Source organism: Hemiscyllium ocellatum, chromosome 4 (genome assembly GCF_020745735.1).
Source record: "Hemiscyllium ocellatum isolate sHemOce1 chromosome 4, sHemOce1.pat.X.cur, whole genome shotgun sequence".
Lineage (NCBI taxonomy): Eukaryota > Metazoa > Chordata > Chondrichthyes > Orectolobiformes > Hemiscylliidae > Hemiscyllium > Hemiscyllium ocellatum.
The window spans coordinates 34,038,273-34,051,603 of NC_083404.1; the positions used below are offsets into that span (position 1 = coordinate 34,038,273).

At 38.0% G+C, this 13,331-nt stretch overlaps 1 protein-coding gene across 2 annotated transcripts in view; it reads left to right on the forward strand.

Annotated features, from left to right (window-relative positions):
- Positions 1-13,331, forward strand: part of mlh1 (mutL homolog 1, colon cancer, nonpolyposis type 2 (E. coli)) — a 57,815-nt gene that overhangs the window by 5,723 nt on the left and 38,761 nt on the right. For both annotated transcript variants that reach the window (XM_060822896.1, XM_060822897.1), the window contains exons 2-6: positions 3,115-3,205; positions 5,368-5,466; positions 7,763-7,836; positions 8,559-8,631; positions 10,268-10,359. In XM_060822896.1, coding sequence (XP_060678879.1) covers positions 3,115-3,205; positions 5,368-5,466; positions 7,763-7,836; positions 8,559-8,631; positions 10,268-10,359 — 429 coding nt within the window. The remainder of the gene's footprint in view (positions 1-3,114; positions 3,206-5,367; positions 5,467-7,762; positions 7,837-8,558; positions 8,632-10,267; positions 10,360-13,331) is intronic.

A 13,331-nucleotide genomic window follows, 5' to 3' on the forward strand; every position in this document is an offset into this window, starting at 1 on the left:
AATTTGTGTCACAGGTAGTCAGTATGGCTAAGGAGGCATTTTGCATGCTTACCTTCATTGCTCAGACCTTTTGAGTATAGGATTTGGGACGACATGTTGAGGTTGCACAGGGTGTTGGTGAGGGCTCCTCTGGTCGCTCTGTTATAAGAATGATATTATTAAACTGGAAATGATTTAGAAACAATTTACCAGGATGTTGCAAGGAATGGACAGTTTGAGAATAAAAATAGACTGGAAAGACTGATACTTTTTCACTGGGGTGCAGGAAGTAGAGGAATGACCTTTTGGATATGGGATATAGGCCAAGTGCTGACAGGTGGGACTAATTTGTCTTAAGACCATAAGACATAGGAGTGGAAATAAGGCCATTCGGCCCATCGAGTGCACTCTGCCATTCAATCATGGCTGAGGGGCATTTCAACTCCACTTACCGGCATTCTCCCCGTAGCCCTTAATTCCTTATGACATCAAGAATTTATCAATCTCTGCCTTGAAGACATTTAGCGTCCTGGCCTCCACTGCACTCTGCAGCAATGAATTCCACAGGCTCACCACTCTCTGGCTGAAGAAATGTCTCTGCATTTCTGTTCTGAATTGACCCCCTCTAATTCTAAGGCTGTGTCCACGGGTCCTAGTCTCCTCGCCTAACAGAAACCATTTCCTAGCGTCCACCCTTTCCAAGCCATGTATTACCCTGTAAGTTTCTATTAAATCTCCCCAAGTTTGAAACGTAGTTGGACCAAAGGATCTGTATCCATGCTGTATGACTATGACTCTTCACAATTTCACTGTAACTTGAATTACACCAGTAGAGGCTACAAGCTGATTCCTTTTGAATGGGCCAAATTACCTGTTTTTGCAGGTGCCAGAACTCAGGGATGTGCTGCCTCAACAACAGACTCCTCCCCCTCCCCCTCCCCCTCCCCCCCCCACCACCCCCCCCCCCCCCCCCCAAGCTTATGTGTTTTAATTTTGGAAGGGCTTTTGTCTCCTGGCTCCTAGTTCTGTAATGCTGCAGATATTTAATTTTCATCCCTTTTTTTAAAAAAAAACATAGTTGCACCACAATTCTCTCACCAGCAGTGACAATTAAGAGACCATGAAAATTGATAATCCCATTTTCTTCTTGAGTAATGGAATGTTAGGTAATATGGGATATAATTATACACATGCATTGAAAAAAAAGTTACATTTTCGTTTTGTAATGGAGGTGTCAAGGTGCTAATATCATATCCTCTTGTAAGTTCTCCTCCAAGCCACTAACATTCCTGGCCTGGAAATATCTCGCCATTCCTTCACCGTCACTAGGGCAATATCCTGTAATTTGCTGCTTAGGGGCATTGTGGGTTTATCTACAACATAGTGATTCACAAAACACCTCACCAGCACCTTCTCAAGGGCAACTAAGGGTGGGCAATAAATGCTAGCCAACCAACAATGTCCATGTATGCTGAGTGAACCAAAATATTGTTCATTTTGATAGGGGCACTTTGACTCATGTAACACCGTTAATGTTCAAGTCTTTCTTCAAAACACTGACTCAAGATATGGAGCACAATGAGAAACCCAAGTCAGTACAAATACATCAAAATAAAAATTGGAATCAGGTTTGTAGTTTTTGAAAAATGAGCAGATAGATTAATTTTTTTTTCAATGTAGCAAAGCTAAGTACTCAGTGGAGATGTGTAAAATAGCTGCTACTGCACTCATCAGGTAGACAATGACAGTTCCAATCTTCAAGGTTTGGGAAAGACCTGTTTCCTCAATTTCTGCAGCATCTTGAATATATTCATTGTATTCACAATTATATTTAGATTATTTTAAAATGTGACTCGTAGTAAAAGCTGCTTGCTTAGAAATGTATCGTACTGTGCATAATTCGCTTTCTTCCCATCCCTTGTGTACCTCTCTAAAAAAGTTGCGAATTCTCCATGTGATCAGCCAAAAGATACTTTGTAGGTTTGTTGAGTTCCAGTTAGCAAGCCCTGAAGATGCCATAAAACAAGAAGGCACAAAACAATATCTTTTATTCCTCAGTTCGGTGTTAAACCACCTGCAAAACTGAAAATGCTGTTCACCCGCATAAATCCAGATGTTAAATGGATAACTGGTAAACAATTTCACCTATTTATGTTTGAATGAAATGGCACGATTCATTGATCTGTTTCCAAATTTTGAGTGACTTGTTGGATTCCTACTCAGCGATTTAATCAAAAGCAATTGCTTTCTATTAAAATAGAGTCTAGATTCAAAATTGAAAACTGTTAATGTTCAAGTCTTTCTTCAAAGCACTGACTCAAGATATGGAGCACAATGAGAAACCCAAGTCAGTACAAATACATCAAAATAAAAATTGGAATCAGGTTTGTAATTTTTGAATTTCGGGCATAAGCCCTCCTTGATTCCTGAAGAAGGGCTTATGCCTGAAATGTCGAATCTCCTGTTCCTTGGATGCTGCCTGACCTGTTGCGCTTTTCCAGCAACACATTTTCAGCTCTGATCTCCAGCATCTGCAGACCTCACTTTCTCCTCTAGATTCAAAATGTTAACTCTGCTTTCTCTCCACAGATGCTGCCAGACCTGCTGAGTTTATCCAGCAAGTTCTGTTTTTCTTTCAGATTTCCAGGATCCGCTGATCTTTGTTTTACCTCTCTGTACTACTCTAGCTTTATGTTCTGCCCTCACCAAGGTATCTATATGTTAATCAAATGAGTATTCTTTACAGCCTGGTGAAATAGTTAAAGTAGCCCTGTAGTTAACCTTGTGTGCACACTGAGTAACAAGAATTCAGATGAATGGAATTGAAATGGATGCTTTGAAGAACCATACAAGCTTATGAATGTTGTGAGATTCTGTGTAGATTTTGTTGTTTTGAAGTCCTCAGATAATTATAGAAACAGTTATCTGTTTTTTTTTGTAAAATGATACATTGTTTGATATATCCAGCTTTCTTGTAGGTCTTGAATTTATTTGTACCTCAGTCTGGTAAAAGAAAAGTTTGTAATTTACTTGTATTGTCTTGGTATCTTTGCATTCTGTAAATTAGTTCTGCCCCGAATTAACAAAATACCTTCATGTGATGTGATAACAGGATATTTGGCTTTGTTTTGATAGTTTGGATGCCAAATCTACAAGTATTCAGGTTACTGTAAAGGATGGTGGGCTGAAGTTGATTCAGATCCAGGATAATGGGACCGGCATCAGGGTAAGACATCATAACATGTATGCCAAAGATGTTGACTTATGTTTAGAGGCTTGAAATTTCACAAATCTTTGATTAAAAATGTCAGGACTATGAGGTAAGCAAATATGTGTCTTTAGTCCCATAAGGCCCTGTGCTGAGTAGAGTTTCCGCATTGAAAGTGTATCAGCTGGCTCATTCTACGGTGTATAGATCTCAGACAGATGTTGTTATTGGGGTCCCGAAAGGAAATCTGCCTTGACAGGTCATTATTTTTTTCATCTGTATTAATGAGGTGATCTCTCACTGAAACATAAATACTCAATATTTCAGACTTCGGGGGATTTTAACAATGAAACAGAAATTTAATTTGCAAAAGAAATGAAGATACAATAGAATAAACCAAAATACTTATATACATAAAGTAAATTTAAAAATTGAAACAATGATTAAAAATATGATCCCATCCATCCGAAAAACATACTTTTATGGATCTTGAAACACACTTTTACAGACCCCAAAAAAGCACCTTTAGAATAATTGCACTAGTGAGAATCTCCTTCTGTCTTACCTCTATAGACTTAATTTAACTGTGATTTCAATTTCCAGTCTGGAGAATCTGAAAGTCTTTCCTTAGAATCTTCATACATCTGAATTTAAACTTTCTCCGCTTCAGATAACTCCTTCAAAGTTTCCTCCACAACTCTTCTGGTCTGGAACAATTACTAACCTCCTTACTTGGAAGTAATCTATTTTAACAAATCTAAAATACCTTCTCCCTTTGTCAGAAGCAACTGCTTTACATAGCTATCTTCAGCTAAGATCCCTGCAGAGTTGCTCAGAAACTGAAACTAAACCACTTCTGTAACCCTAAGAGTAGTAGTTTTCCTCCACTATGATCAATGCTGTGTCTATCAATCTACATCAGGGTCAAAGAACGGAAATATTTGAAAGTTTATCATTCTAGGACCAATGCCTGTCCAAACTCTGCTGCTGATTACTTTCTCTTTCTTTTCATTTCACCCAAAATACTAATTTTTCTTGTCTTTGTATTTTCCGACTTTTGATTGTGTAGTTCCTTGTTCATTTTCTATTTTCACTCTTTAATAATCATTTCAGGATTTTTGTAATTGTAAACTGACAACTTTTTCTCTTTACTAGGATCTCCCAACTGTCACCTACCCTCATTTCTTTTCCTTTTCCAGTCCATTCCCTCGTTTGTTCCTCAAACCATTGAAAATTTAATGGGAATGTTGGCATAATTATAGAAATCCCAGATGATTGTTGTGAATACATTTTTTTTTCCTATTTTAATGATAGATTTCAGATATAATTAAATGTCATCACTGAAACTGTGGTCTCAGTGTAAGTTCAATTCTAGCATTTGTTAAGGTTGTTAATTGCTGGTGCTGATGATACTATTTGTAATAGCATAAAGATTAGCACGTGGACAAAGTTTGCTTTATGCACTGTTGCTGTCTAAAGCCAAATTGTAAATGGTTCAAATAAATGTGGTCATTTGGGGGAGTGTTTTGCATTTTAAAAATTATTAAAGCTTAAATAAGGCAAATGTCATACAATGCAATAGATCAGGATCATACTCGTATCCCTTTCTACAGTGATTTCTTAACTTGTCACAAGATGTTGAAGAATGGATTCTGAATTATATCATGCTCTGTCAGAAAGAAAAGCCAGTGCACCAACTCTAGAGGGTTAGTTTTGGCAATATCTTTGTCCCCTGGAGCTGGAAGTTATATATGAAAATTACGGCAAAAAGTGGAAAGAAGGAAATTTTACATAAAAAAGATGGTATACACACTTGTGGCACTTATTAGCAGAAAGGAACAAGCAAAGGCACTTCACATATATTGAGCAAGGAAATAAAGTCAAGTTGTGACAGGGAAAGATCAAGATGGAAAGGTTGATCAGAGTGAGGGACTTCTCGAACATTTTTAAAGTTTGAGATGTTGCAAAGTCTAGGGAGGAGTTTTGAGAACAGCTTGTAGAGCTGCTCATAAGAGTGAGAGATGGTTCTTGTCATGTTGCCGTCTTTTTTGTCTTATAAGCTGACTCAGAAGTGTCTCAGTTTTGTCCTGTATCCTATTCTACATAACTTTCCAGATGTCAACGTAATGTGTTTTTTGTATGGTTCCCCCATTACCAATTTATCTTTTATTCATAAACAGAAGGAAGATTTGGAAATACTTTGTGAAAGATTTACTACAAGCAAGTTACAGAAATTTGAAGATCTCGCTAGTATTGCTACTTATGGATTCAGAGGAGAGGTATGTATGGAAGTTGATAGTTCTTTTATGATAATTTTGAAATGAATTTTAGTTGTACTGTCTACAGTCAGAACAATTAAAATAGGGATTGAAAAATCCAGTTTAAGTTATCGAATTAGTTTCTTAATGGCCCATGAAAAACGTGCACTTCCAAGACATCATCTTAATATGTTTACCTTTCCTGATGATCACCATTAAATGCAAGTAAACTTGAAAGAAACCAAAACTTCAGGTATTTTTAATATTTGGTGTAAAGTACCTTTTAATGTTCCATAAACTATTCAATCATAAGTATAAAAATTTATTCTGCTAAGCTCGGTATCTTGTTTTCAGTCAGACCTTCTTCCAATTTTTCAAAATATTCTGTTGAGCAGAACTTTACATTGAGGAACGTTATTTTCATCCTTATCAGCATTGCCACTTCACCCATTGGGTTTGTAATTAATTAAACTTAGTCCACAATTTGAACAGTTTGCCTTTTTTTGTTGAGGCTAACATCTGGAATTGTACAGGTGATACAACTTGCACCTTAAGAGAGATTAAGCTGTCTGCCATTTTATAAAGATTTTTTTTAAAGAAATGTCTTGAAAGAGCAGACGAAATGTTACTTTGTACTTAGCTGTAATTTCTGTGCAAAGTCTCCTTAATGATTATAGGTTTCTTGTGTGTCAGGTGTAGCACCTTTTAGCTGACAAATTAAACTGAGGTCCCACTTGTCTATTCTGCTGGATGTAAAAGGTCACAGGTATGACAGATAACCTCCTTCCTTCAACTAGCGCTGCTAAAAACAGACCAATGTTCCTGGAAAATGACTGCTGTGTTTTTACCTGCAACAGTGATGCCACTTCAAAAGTAATCCATCAGTGGTGAAGCCTTTTGAGAAATGTTGAGGATTTGATGTAGTTTCATAAAAATATACTTACACTCCTTTTGTAGTGATGTGAAATAATTTACTTTAAGCATTTAATAACTCTACCACAGACTTCACATTTCTGTCGACATCTGCAATCATCTCTTAGTTTTGTCGTTTTGATGAGCCTTTGATATTGTAATTCTCAGGCAGACACTGAATTATTCCAGCTCACTAAGAGGAGGGGGCAATGTTTGTCCTGCCCCCTTGTCAAAGTCAAGTTTTGGAAGAAGTTAAGTTGTTCGGTCTCAGATTCTTCAACAACAAAAACAAAAATTGCTACAGAAACTTGGCAGATCTGGGAGCATCTGTGGAGAGCGAAAGCAGAGTCAGTGTTTCAGTTCCACTGACTCTTTATTAGACATCCTTCTTTTTTGCAGAAGGAGGTATTATAACTAAGTGGTCAGCACAAGCTGAGTTAAAGGTGTCTAAAATAAGCTCTGATGCACAGTCTGCCATAAAACGTGTTTTGTTAGCTCTCTGGGGTAATTGATTTATCTGTTAAAAATCATGAATGTTTTTGATAGGATGAAAAAACATTGTTTTGATTGGCAGAAAGGCAGAGGCAGATTTAAGGTGAATGAAAGAACTAGTCATGGCGTGTGGATTTTTTAAATGCAGCAAGTTCTTGTAATTTAGAATACACTGTCTGAAAGGATACTAGAAACTGATTCAAATGAGAATTTGATAAATATACTACTTAATAGCCCTTAATTTTCCATTTAAGAGAGAGCAGGGGAGTGGACTAATTGGGCAAAAGAACCAGAAAAAGCATGATTGGCCAAATTGCCATCTCTTGCGCACAACTCTGATGTACAAACAATAGTGATGTGATTAGTGCTACAGTTAAGCAAATTCATGTTCACCTTCATTTCTTGTATTGTTTTGGCATAGCTACCCGTGTCTCGGGAGAACCAGCTGACTCAACTGCTTTCCTGCATTTAACTATTTAAAATGTAGCATGTACTCTGGCAACTTTAGATGCATTTTCTTTCACTCCAAATCTACTGTATAACCCTGTTAATCTTGCATGTTCTGTCCCTAAATCTATCTACTTACTGTAATTCTTTTGTTTCTGTGTGCCCATACTGACCATTGTAATTCTCCAAATCCTCTAAACTCTTGATGCCAACTGTCAATAAAGTTGTAAACTTTAATCATGAGTTGGTAAGTGTTTGAAGTCTGTACTCCACTGCAATCTTATTTACTTTTTTTTTAAAGAAAACCTTTTGATCACCTGACTCTGGAATAACATGGACATTTAACCCACTGAAAAATTCAAAGGGTGCCTGATATTAGCAGTTGAACTTAAAATTCTTTTTAAACTGCAATTTTACTGTATGGAAAGCATTTCCTAATGGAATACTCTACTTCCTCGCTTTTTAGGCTCTTGCCAGCATAAGCCATGTGGCACATGTCACTGTAACAACCAAAACTGCTGATGGAAAATGTGCATTCAGGTAAATGTTTTAATAATTCCCTTTCTTGGATTCAACTGATAAATGAGTGCCCTTTTGAGTTATTCTCATCAAGAATGGCCAGAATAATCACTGCAGCTTCCCAATATGTGATCTGAGGACACCAAGATCTGCGCATTTAATCTTCACAACATGTTGACCTGAATGCAGCACCTGAAAATGAGAATGTGGTGATGGCCTTTTTGCAGGACAGTTTCCTGCAGCTACTGGGATAATTCAGGTAGGTTGATCAACAGTGCCTTAGGGCATTGAAAATCCCTATACTTTCAAAAGGTGAAGAGCTATGCTGCATTATTGCTTTCCATAACATCTGTCCTTAAATCTTCATTTTCTTAAAGTTATACCATCTAGTAACCTTTAGTTTTAGATCTTGATTGTTGGAATGAATTATTTTTCTTTATATCTCGTTAGACCATGAAAATACGGCAAGTCCGAGAGGAGATTAGATTTTAGAATTGACCTTCAGATTTTGAGCTTTAAATAGCACTGCAGCTTCACGTATCATTGGGGGGCATGTGGACTTCGAGAATAGTGTCATATGTACTCAGCTGGTTTAGATGTGTGCGACATGCAAGGATTGACAAGATATGTCCTAGCATTTTTAAACCATTGTTTTGGTTGAAAAATTAAACAGGATGAGGAAAGTGGTTCAGTTGAATGCACTTTTAAAAATACATGAAGCTTACGTTATGTTTATTCTTCAGAGCTAACTACTGTGACGGGAGGTTAAAGGCTCCTCCAAAGCCATGTGCTGGAAACCAGGGTACACAGATTACCGTAAGTTCTTTGATATTTTAACTTTTATCCTCTCATTCTTGATTGATCATCTGGTTGTTTTAATATTCATAACCCAACCCAGCACTTCTTCCCAATATGCAATCTCCCTTTCCAAAGTCTGCCGGTCACCTCCTAAATCCACATCCATTTTTCTTGCAGCAGCTCATTTCTGTCTTTCCAATCAAGTTTCAGTCTCTGCCTTGACTCAAATCAAACACACATTACATGCAACCTAGTGAATTTTGTCTTCCAGCTTGGTTCTGCATCCATGTCCATCACATTTTCTTGCAGAGTTAGATTGCTGTTTCTTGCTTGTGCACTTTTATTTTTCTATTTAATTGTAATCAGAAGATCTATTTTTCCATTCAAGAAAGAAAATTGGATAAGCTATGAAAAAGTGTTGGTTTGCTGTCATCTAGGAAAGTGTATTAGCGTTATGCTCTACTTGACTCCACATTGTGATAATTCTTATGGTTCCACATTTAGGATAGGTACATATATATAAATATTTGACACTGTTTTGTTAACTGCCAATGCATCTGCCTTCAAGTTTCTACCTTCTGCTCTGTTCTGGTCTGGTACATTTGTTGATAAAGCTAGTCCTTAAATTTTCTCGCATTGTGCAAAGAACATTCATTTCAGACACACAGCGAACTGGAGCGGTTACAGCATGAGTACATACTTTAAAAGTAATTCATGTGAAAGTATCTTTAAACAAACCCTTTTGTCTCTCAAGCTCAGGTATTTTTTTGCAAGATTAAGTTAGATAGAGATTCATCCCAGTTGCAAATGTACAGAAAGCAGTCCCTGGCATACTAATCATTTTCGAGGGATCGATAGTGAGAAAGCCAGTTGAAGTATAGGACTGGAGGCAATATTTGCTCCAGTTTTAATATTTATATACAGTTAAACATTATAGGCATTCACTTTCTAACCCAGTATCCACATTTTGGTCTGCCAGTTTGAGGGACTCAAGTAAATTCTGAGTTAATACTTAATTCCTGTATATAATTAAGCACAATTAATGTACAATTGAAAGAATTTGTATTCATTTAGTGTCTTTCATGACTGCTGGATGTCATAGCACTTTAAAATCAGAGCAATACTTTTGAATTGTTATCACTGCAATACGTTTGAAATTGGCAGGTAATGTATTTGTCTTAGTTTTGTATGAGCAATGAAATTTGTAAGAATTCTGTACCATGAACCTGTAATGTCATTCGCTTTTATCAAAGCTAAACTAATCTTTAAATTCATTTATCTGTGTTTGACTCATATATCCTTAAGGAGAAAGTGAGGTCTGCAGATGCTGGAGATCAGAGCTGAAAATGTGTTGCTGGAAAAGCGCAGCAGGTCAGGCAGCATCCAAGGAACAGGAGATTCGACGTTTCGGGCATAAGCCCTTCTTCAGGAATTCCTGAAGAAGGGTTCATGCCCGAAACGTCGATTCTCCTGTTCCTTGGATGCTGCCTGACCTCCTGCGCTTTTCTAGCAACACATTTTCAGCAGATATATCCTTAAACAACATAGAAAAGTAAAGTATAGTATCGAGGGTTTTGGTTGCTGCAGTGGCCTTAGCTCTGCTTGACTGCTGGATTTTTAGTGCAGTGTTCCTGACGTTTGCATCTGCTTTCAGGTGGAAGATCTTTTTTACAATATTGCCACAAGAAGGAAGGCTCTGAAAAATCCCAGTGATGAGTATTCTAGAATCGTGGAAGTTATGAGCAGGTAGATGCAGTTTATAAAATATCTATCAACCACTTTGATTACAACTCTGCTACAATTCTTTGTGAGTGTCATCAGTGCCATTTCATATTTGAAACTGAACGCATCGATTCTATTAAATGCCAATTAAGTGGTTAAACAAGAGGAATATTGATGGGGATGGAGCAGCAGATTAGAATTCGACTAAGTGAGTAAGGAGAGGCAAATGTTTAACAGAGACTAGATAGGCTGAATAGGCTGTGTGTATGGTTGAACTTTTTATTGTGAATCATTAAGATCATGTGTGTGTCTGTAATTGTCTGTCATTAATGAGCGAAGTAAACCGAACAGCTCCTAGCTAAGGGCAGTTTACAGTTAATTGGTGGAGGGCTGTAAGAAGTAATATTCATTCTGTATATTAAAATGGAAGTATTTAAAGATGTTTTAATAAACTCAAAGTTATATTGCAAGGAAATAGTGCCAGCATTTGGCCTATATCTATCTAAACTGTTCATTTTCATGTACCCATCCAGATGCTTTTTAAATGTTGTAATTGTACCAGCCTGCACCACTTCCTCTGTCAGCTTGTTCCATGCACCCATCATGGAATGCTTACAGGATGGCTATTCATGGAATGCTTACAGGATGGCTTTTTGGAACAGTTTGTCATGGAGCCCACAAGGGAGCAGGCTATTCTGGACCTATTGCTTTGTAATGAACCAGACTTTATAAAAGATCTTAAAGTAAGGGAACTTTTAGGAAGCAGCGATCATAATATGGTAGAGTTCAGTCTGTAGTTTGAAAGAGAGAAGGCAAAATCGGATGTAATGGTGTTACAGGTAAATTAAAGGTAATTATGACGGCATGAGAGAGGAACTGACAAAAATAAATTGGAAGCATAGCCTAGCAGGGAAGACAGTAGAGCAAAAATGGCAGGAGTTTGTGGGTATAATTGAGGACACTGGACAGAGGTTCATCCCCAAGAAAAGAAAGATTAACCGGGAGGGATTAGACAGCCATGGCTGACAAAGGAAGTCAGGAAATGTATTAAAGAAAAAGAGATCTTATAAAGTGGCCAAGAACAGTGGGAAATCAGAAGATTGGGAAGGCTACAAAAACAAACAGAGGATAACAAAGAGAGAAGTAAGGAAGGAGAGGATCAAATATGAAGGTAGGCTAGCCAGTAATATTAGAAATGATAGTAAAAGTTTCTTTCAATACATAAGAAACAAACGACAGGCAAAAGTAGATATTGGGCCACTTCAAACTGATGCTGGAAGCCTAGTGATGGGAGATAAGGAAATAGCAGGAGAACTTAACAAGTACTTTGCGTCAGTCTTCACAGTGGAAGACATGAGTAATATCCCAACAATTAAAGGGAGTCGGGGGGCTGAGTTGAGTATGGTTGCCATTACAAAAGAGAAAGTGTTTGAAAAGCTAAAAGGTCTTAAAATTGATAAATCTCCTAGCCCCGATGGGATACATTCTAGAGTTCTGAGAGAGGTGGCTGAGGAAATAGCGGAGGCATTGGTTGAGATCTTTCAAAAGTCACTGGAGTCAGGGAAAGTCCCGGATGATTGGAAGATCATTGTTGTAACCCTCTTGTTCAAGAAAGGATCAAGACAAAAGATGGAAAATTATAGGCCAATTAGCCTAACCTCGGTTGTTGGTAAAATTCTAGAATCCATCATTAAGGATGAGGTTTCTAAATTCTTGGAAGAGCAGAGTCTGATTAGAACAAGTCAACATGGATTTAGTAATGGGAGGTCATGCCTGACAAACCTGTTGGAATTCTTTGAAGAGGTGACAAGTAGGTTGCACTTTGGCAAAAAGAATAAAAGCATAGACTACTTTCTAAACGGTGAGAAAATTCGTAAAGCCAAAGTACAAAGGGATCTGGAAGCGCTAGTCGAGGATTCTCTAAAGGTAAACATGCAGGTTGAGTCCCTGATTAAGAAAGCGAATGCAATGTTGTTATTTATTTCAAGAGTTGGAATATAAAAGCACCGTTGTGCTACTGAGACTTTTACAAAGCTCTGGTTAGGCCCCATTTGGCGTATTGTGTCCAGTTTTGGTCCCCACACCTCAGGAAGTACATACTGGCACTGGAGCGTGTCCAGCGGAGATGCACACGGATGATCCCTGGAATGGTTGGTCTAACATACGAGGAACGGCTGAGGATCCTGGGATTGTATTCATTGGAGTTTAGAAGATTAAGGGGACACTTAATAGAAACTTACAATATAATACAGAGCTTGGAAAGGGTGGACGCTAGGAAATTTTTTCTGTTAGGCGAGGAGACTAGGACCCGTGGACACAGCCTTAAAATTAGAGGGGGTCAATTCAGAACAGAAATGTGGAGACATTTCTTCAGCCAGAGAATGGTGGGCCTGTGGAATTCATTGCCGCAGAGTGCAGTGGAGGCCGGGACGCTAAATGTCTTCAAGGCAGAGATTGATAGATTCTTGATGCCACGAGGAATTAAGGGTTACGGGGAGAATGCTGGAAAGTGGAGTTGAAATGCCCATCGGCCATGATTGAATGGCGGAGTGGACTCGATGGGCCAAATGGCCTTACTTCCACTCCTATGTCTTGTGGTCTTATCACCCTCTGTGTGAAAAAGTTGCCCCTTGCATCCCTTTTATATCTATGCTGTCTTACCTTAGATTTATGCCCTTGAGTATTGGACTCCCCGACCCTGTGAGAAAGATCTTGGCATTTCACCCTTATGACCTTATAAACCTATATAAGGTTACCCCTCAGCCTTCAACGTGCCCGGGAAAATACCCCCAGCCTATTTAGCCTCTCCTTGGAACTTGAACTCTCCAACCATGGCAACATCCTTGTAAATCTTTTTGGTACCCTTTCAAAAATAATGCTAAACCTCATAATTTAACAGGAAATACATTTATACTTGAGATTTGTGTTCCGACCAGGATGGGATGATTGCACTGTCTTTCTCTCATTCCTCTTCTTGGGTCACACATTTGTTATTA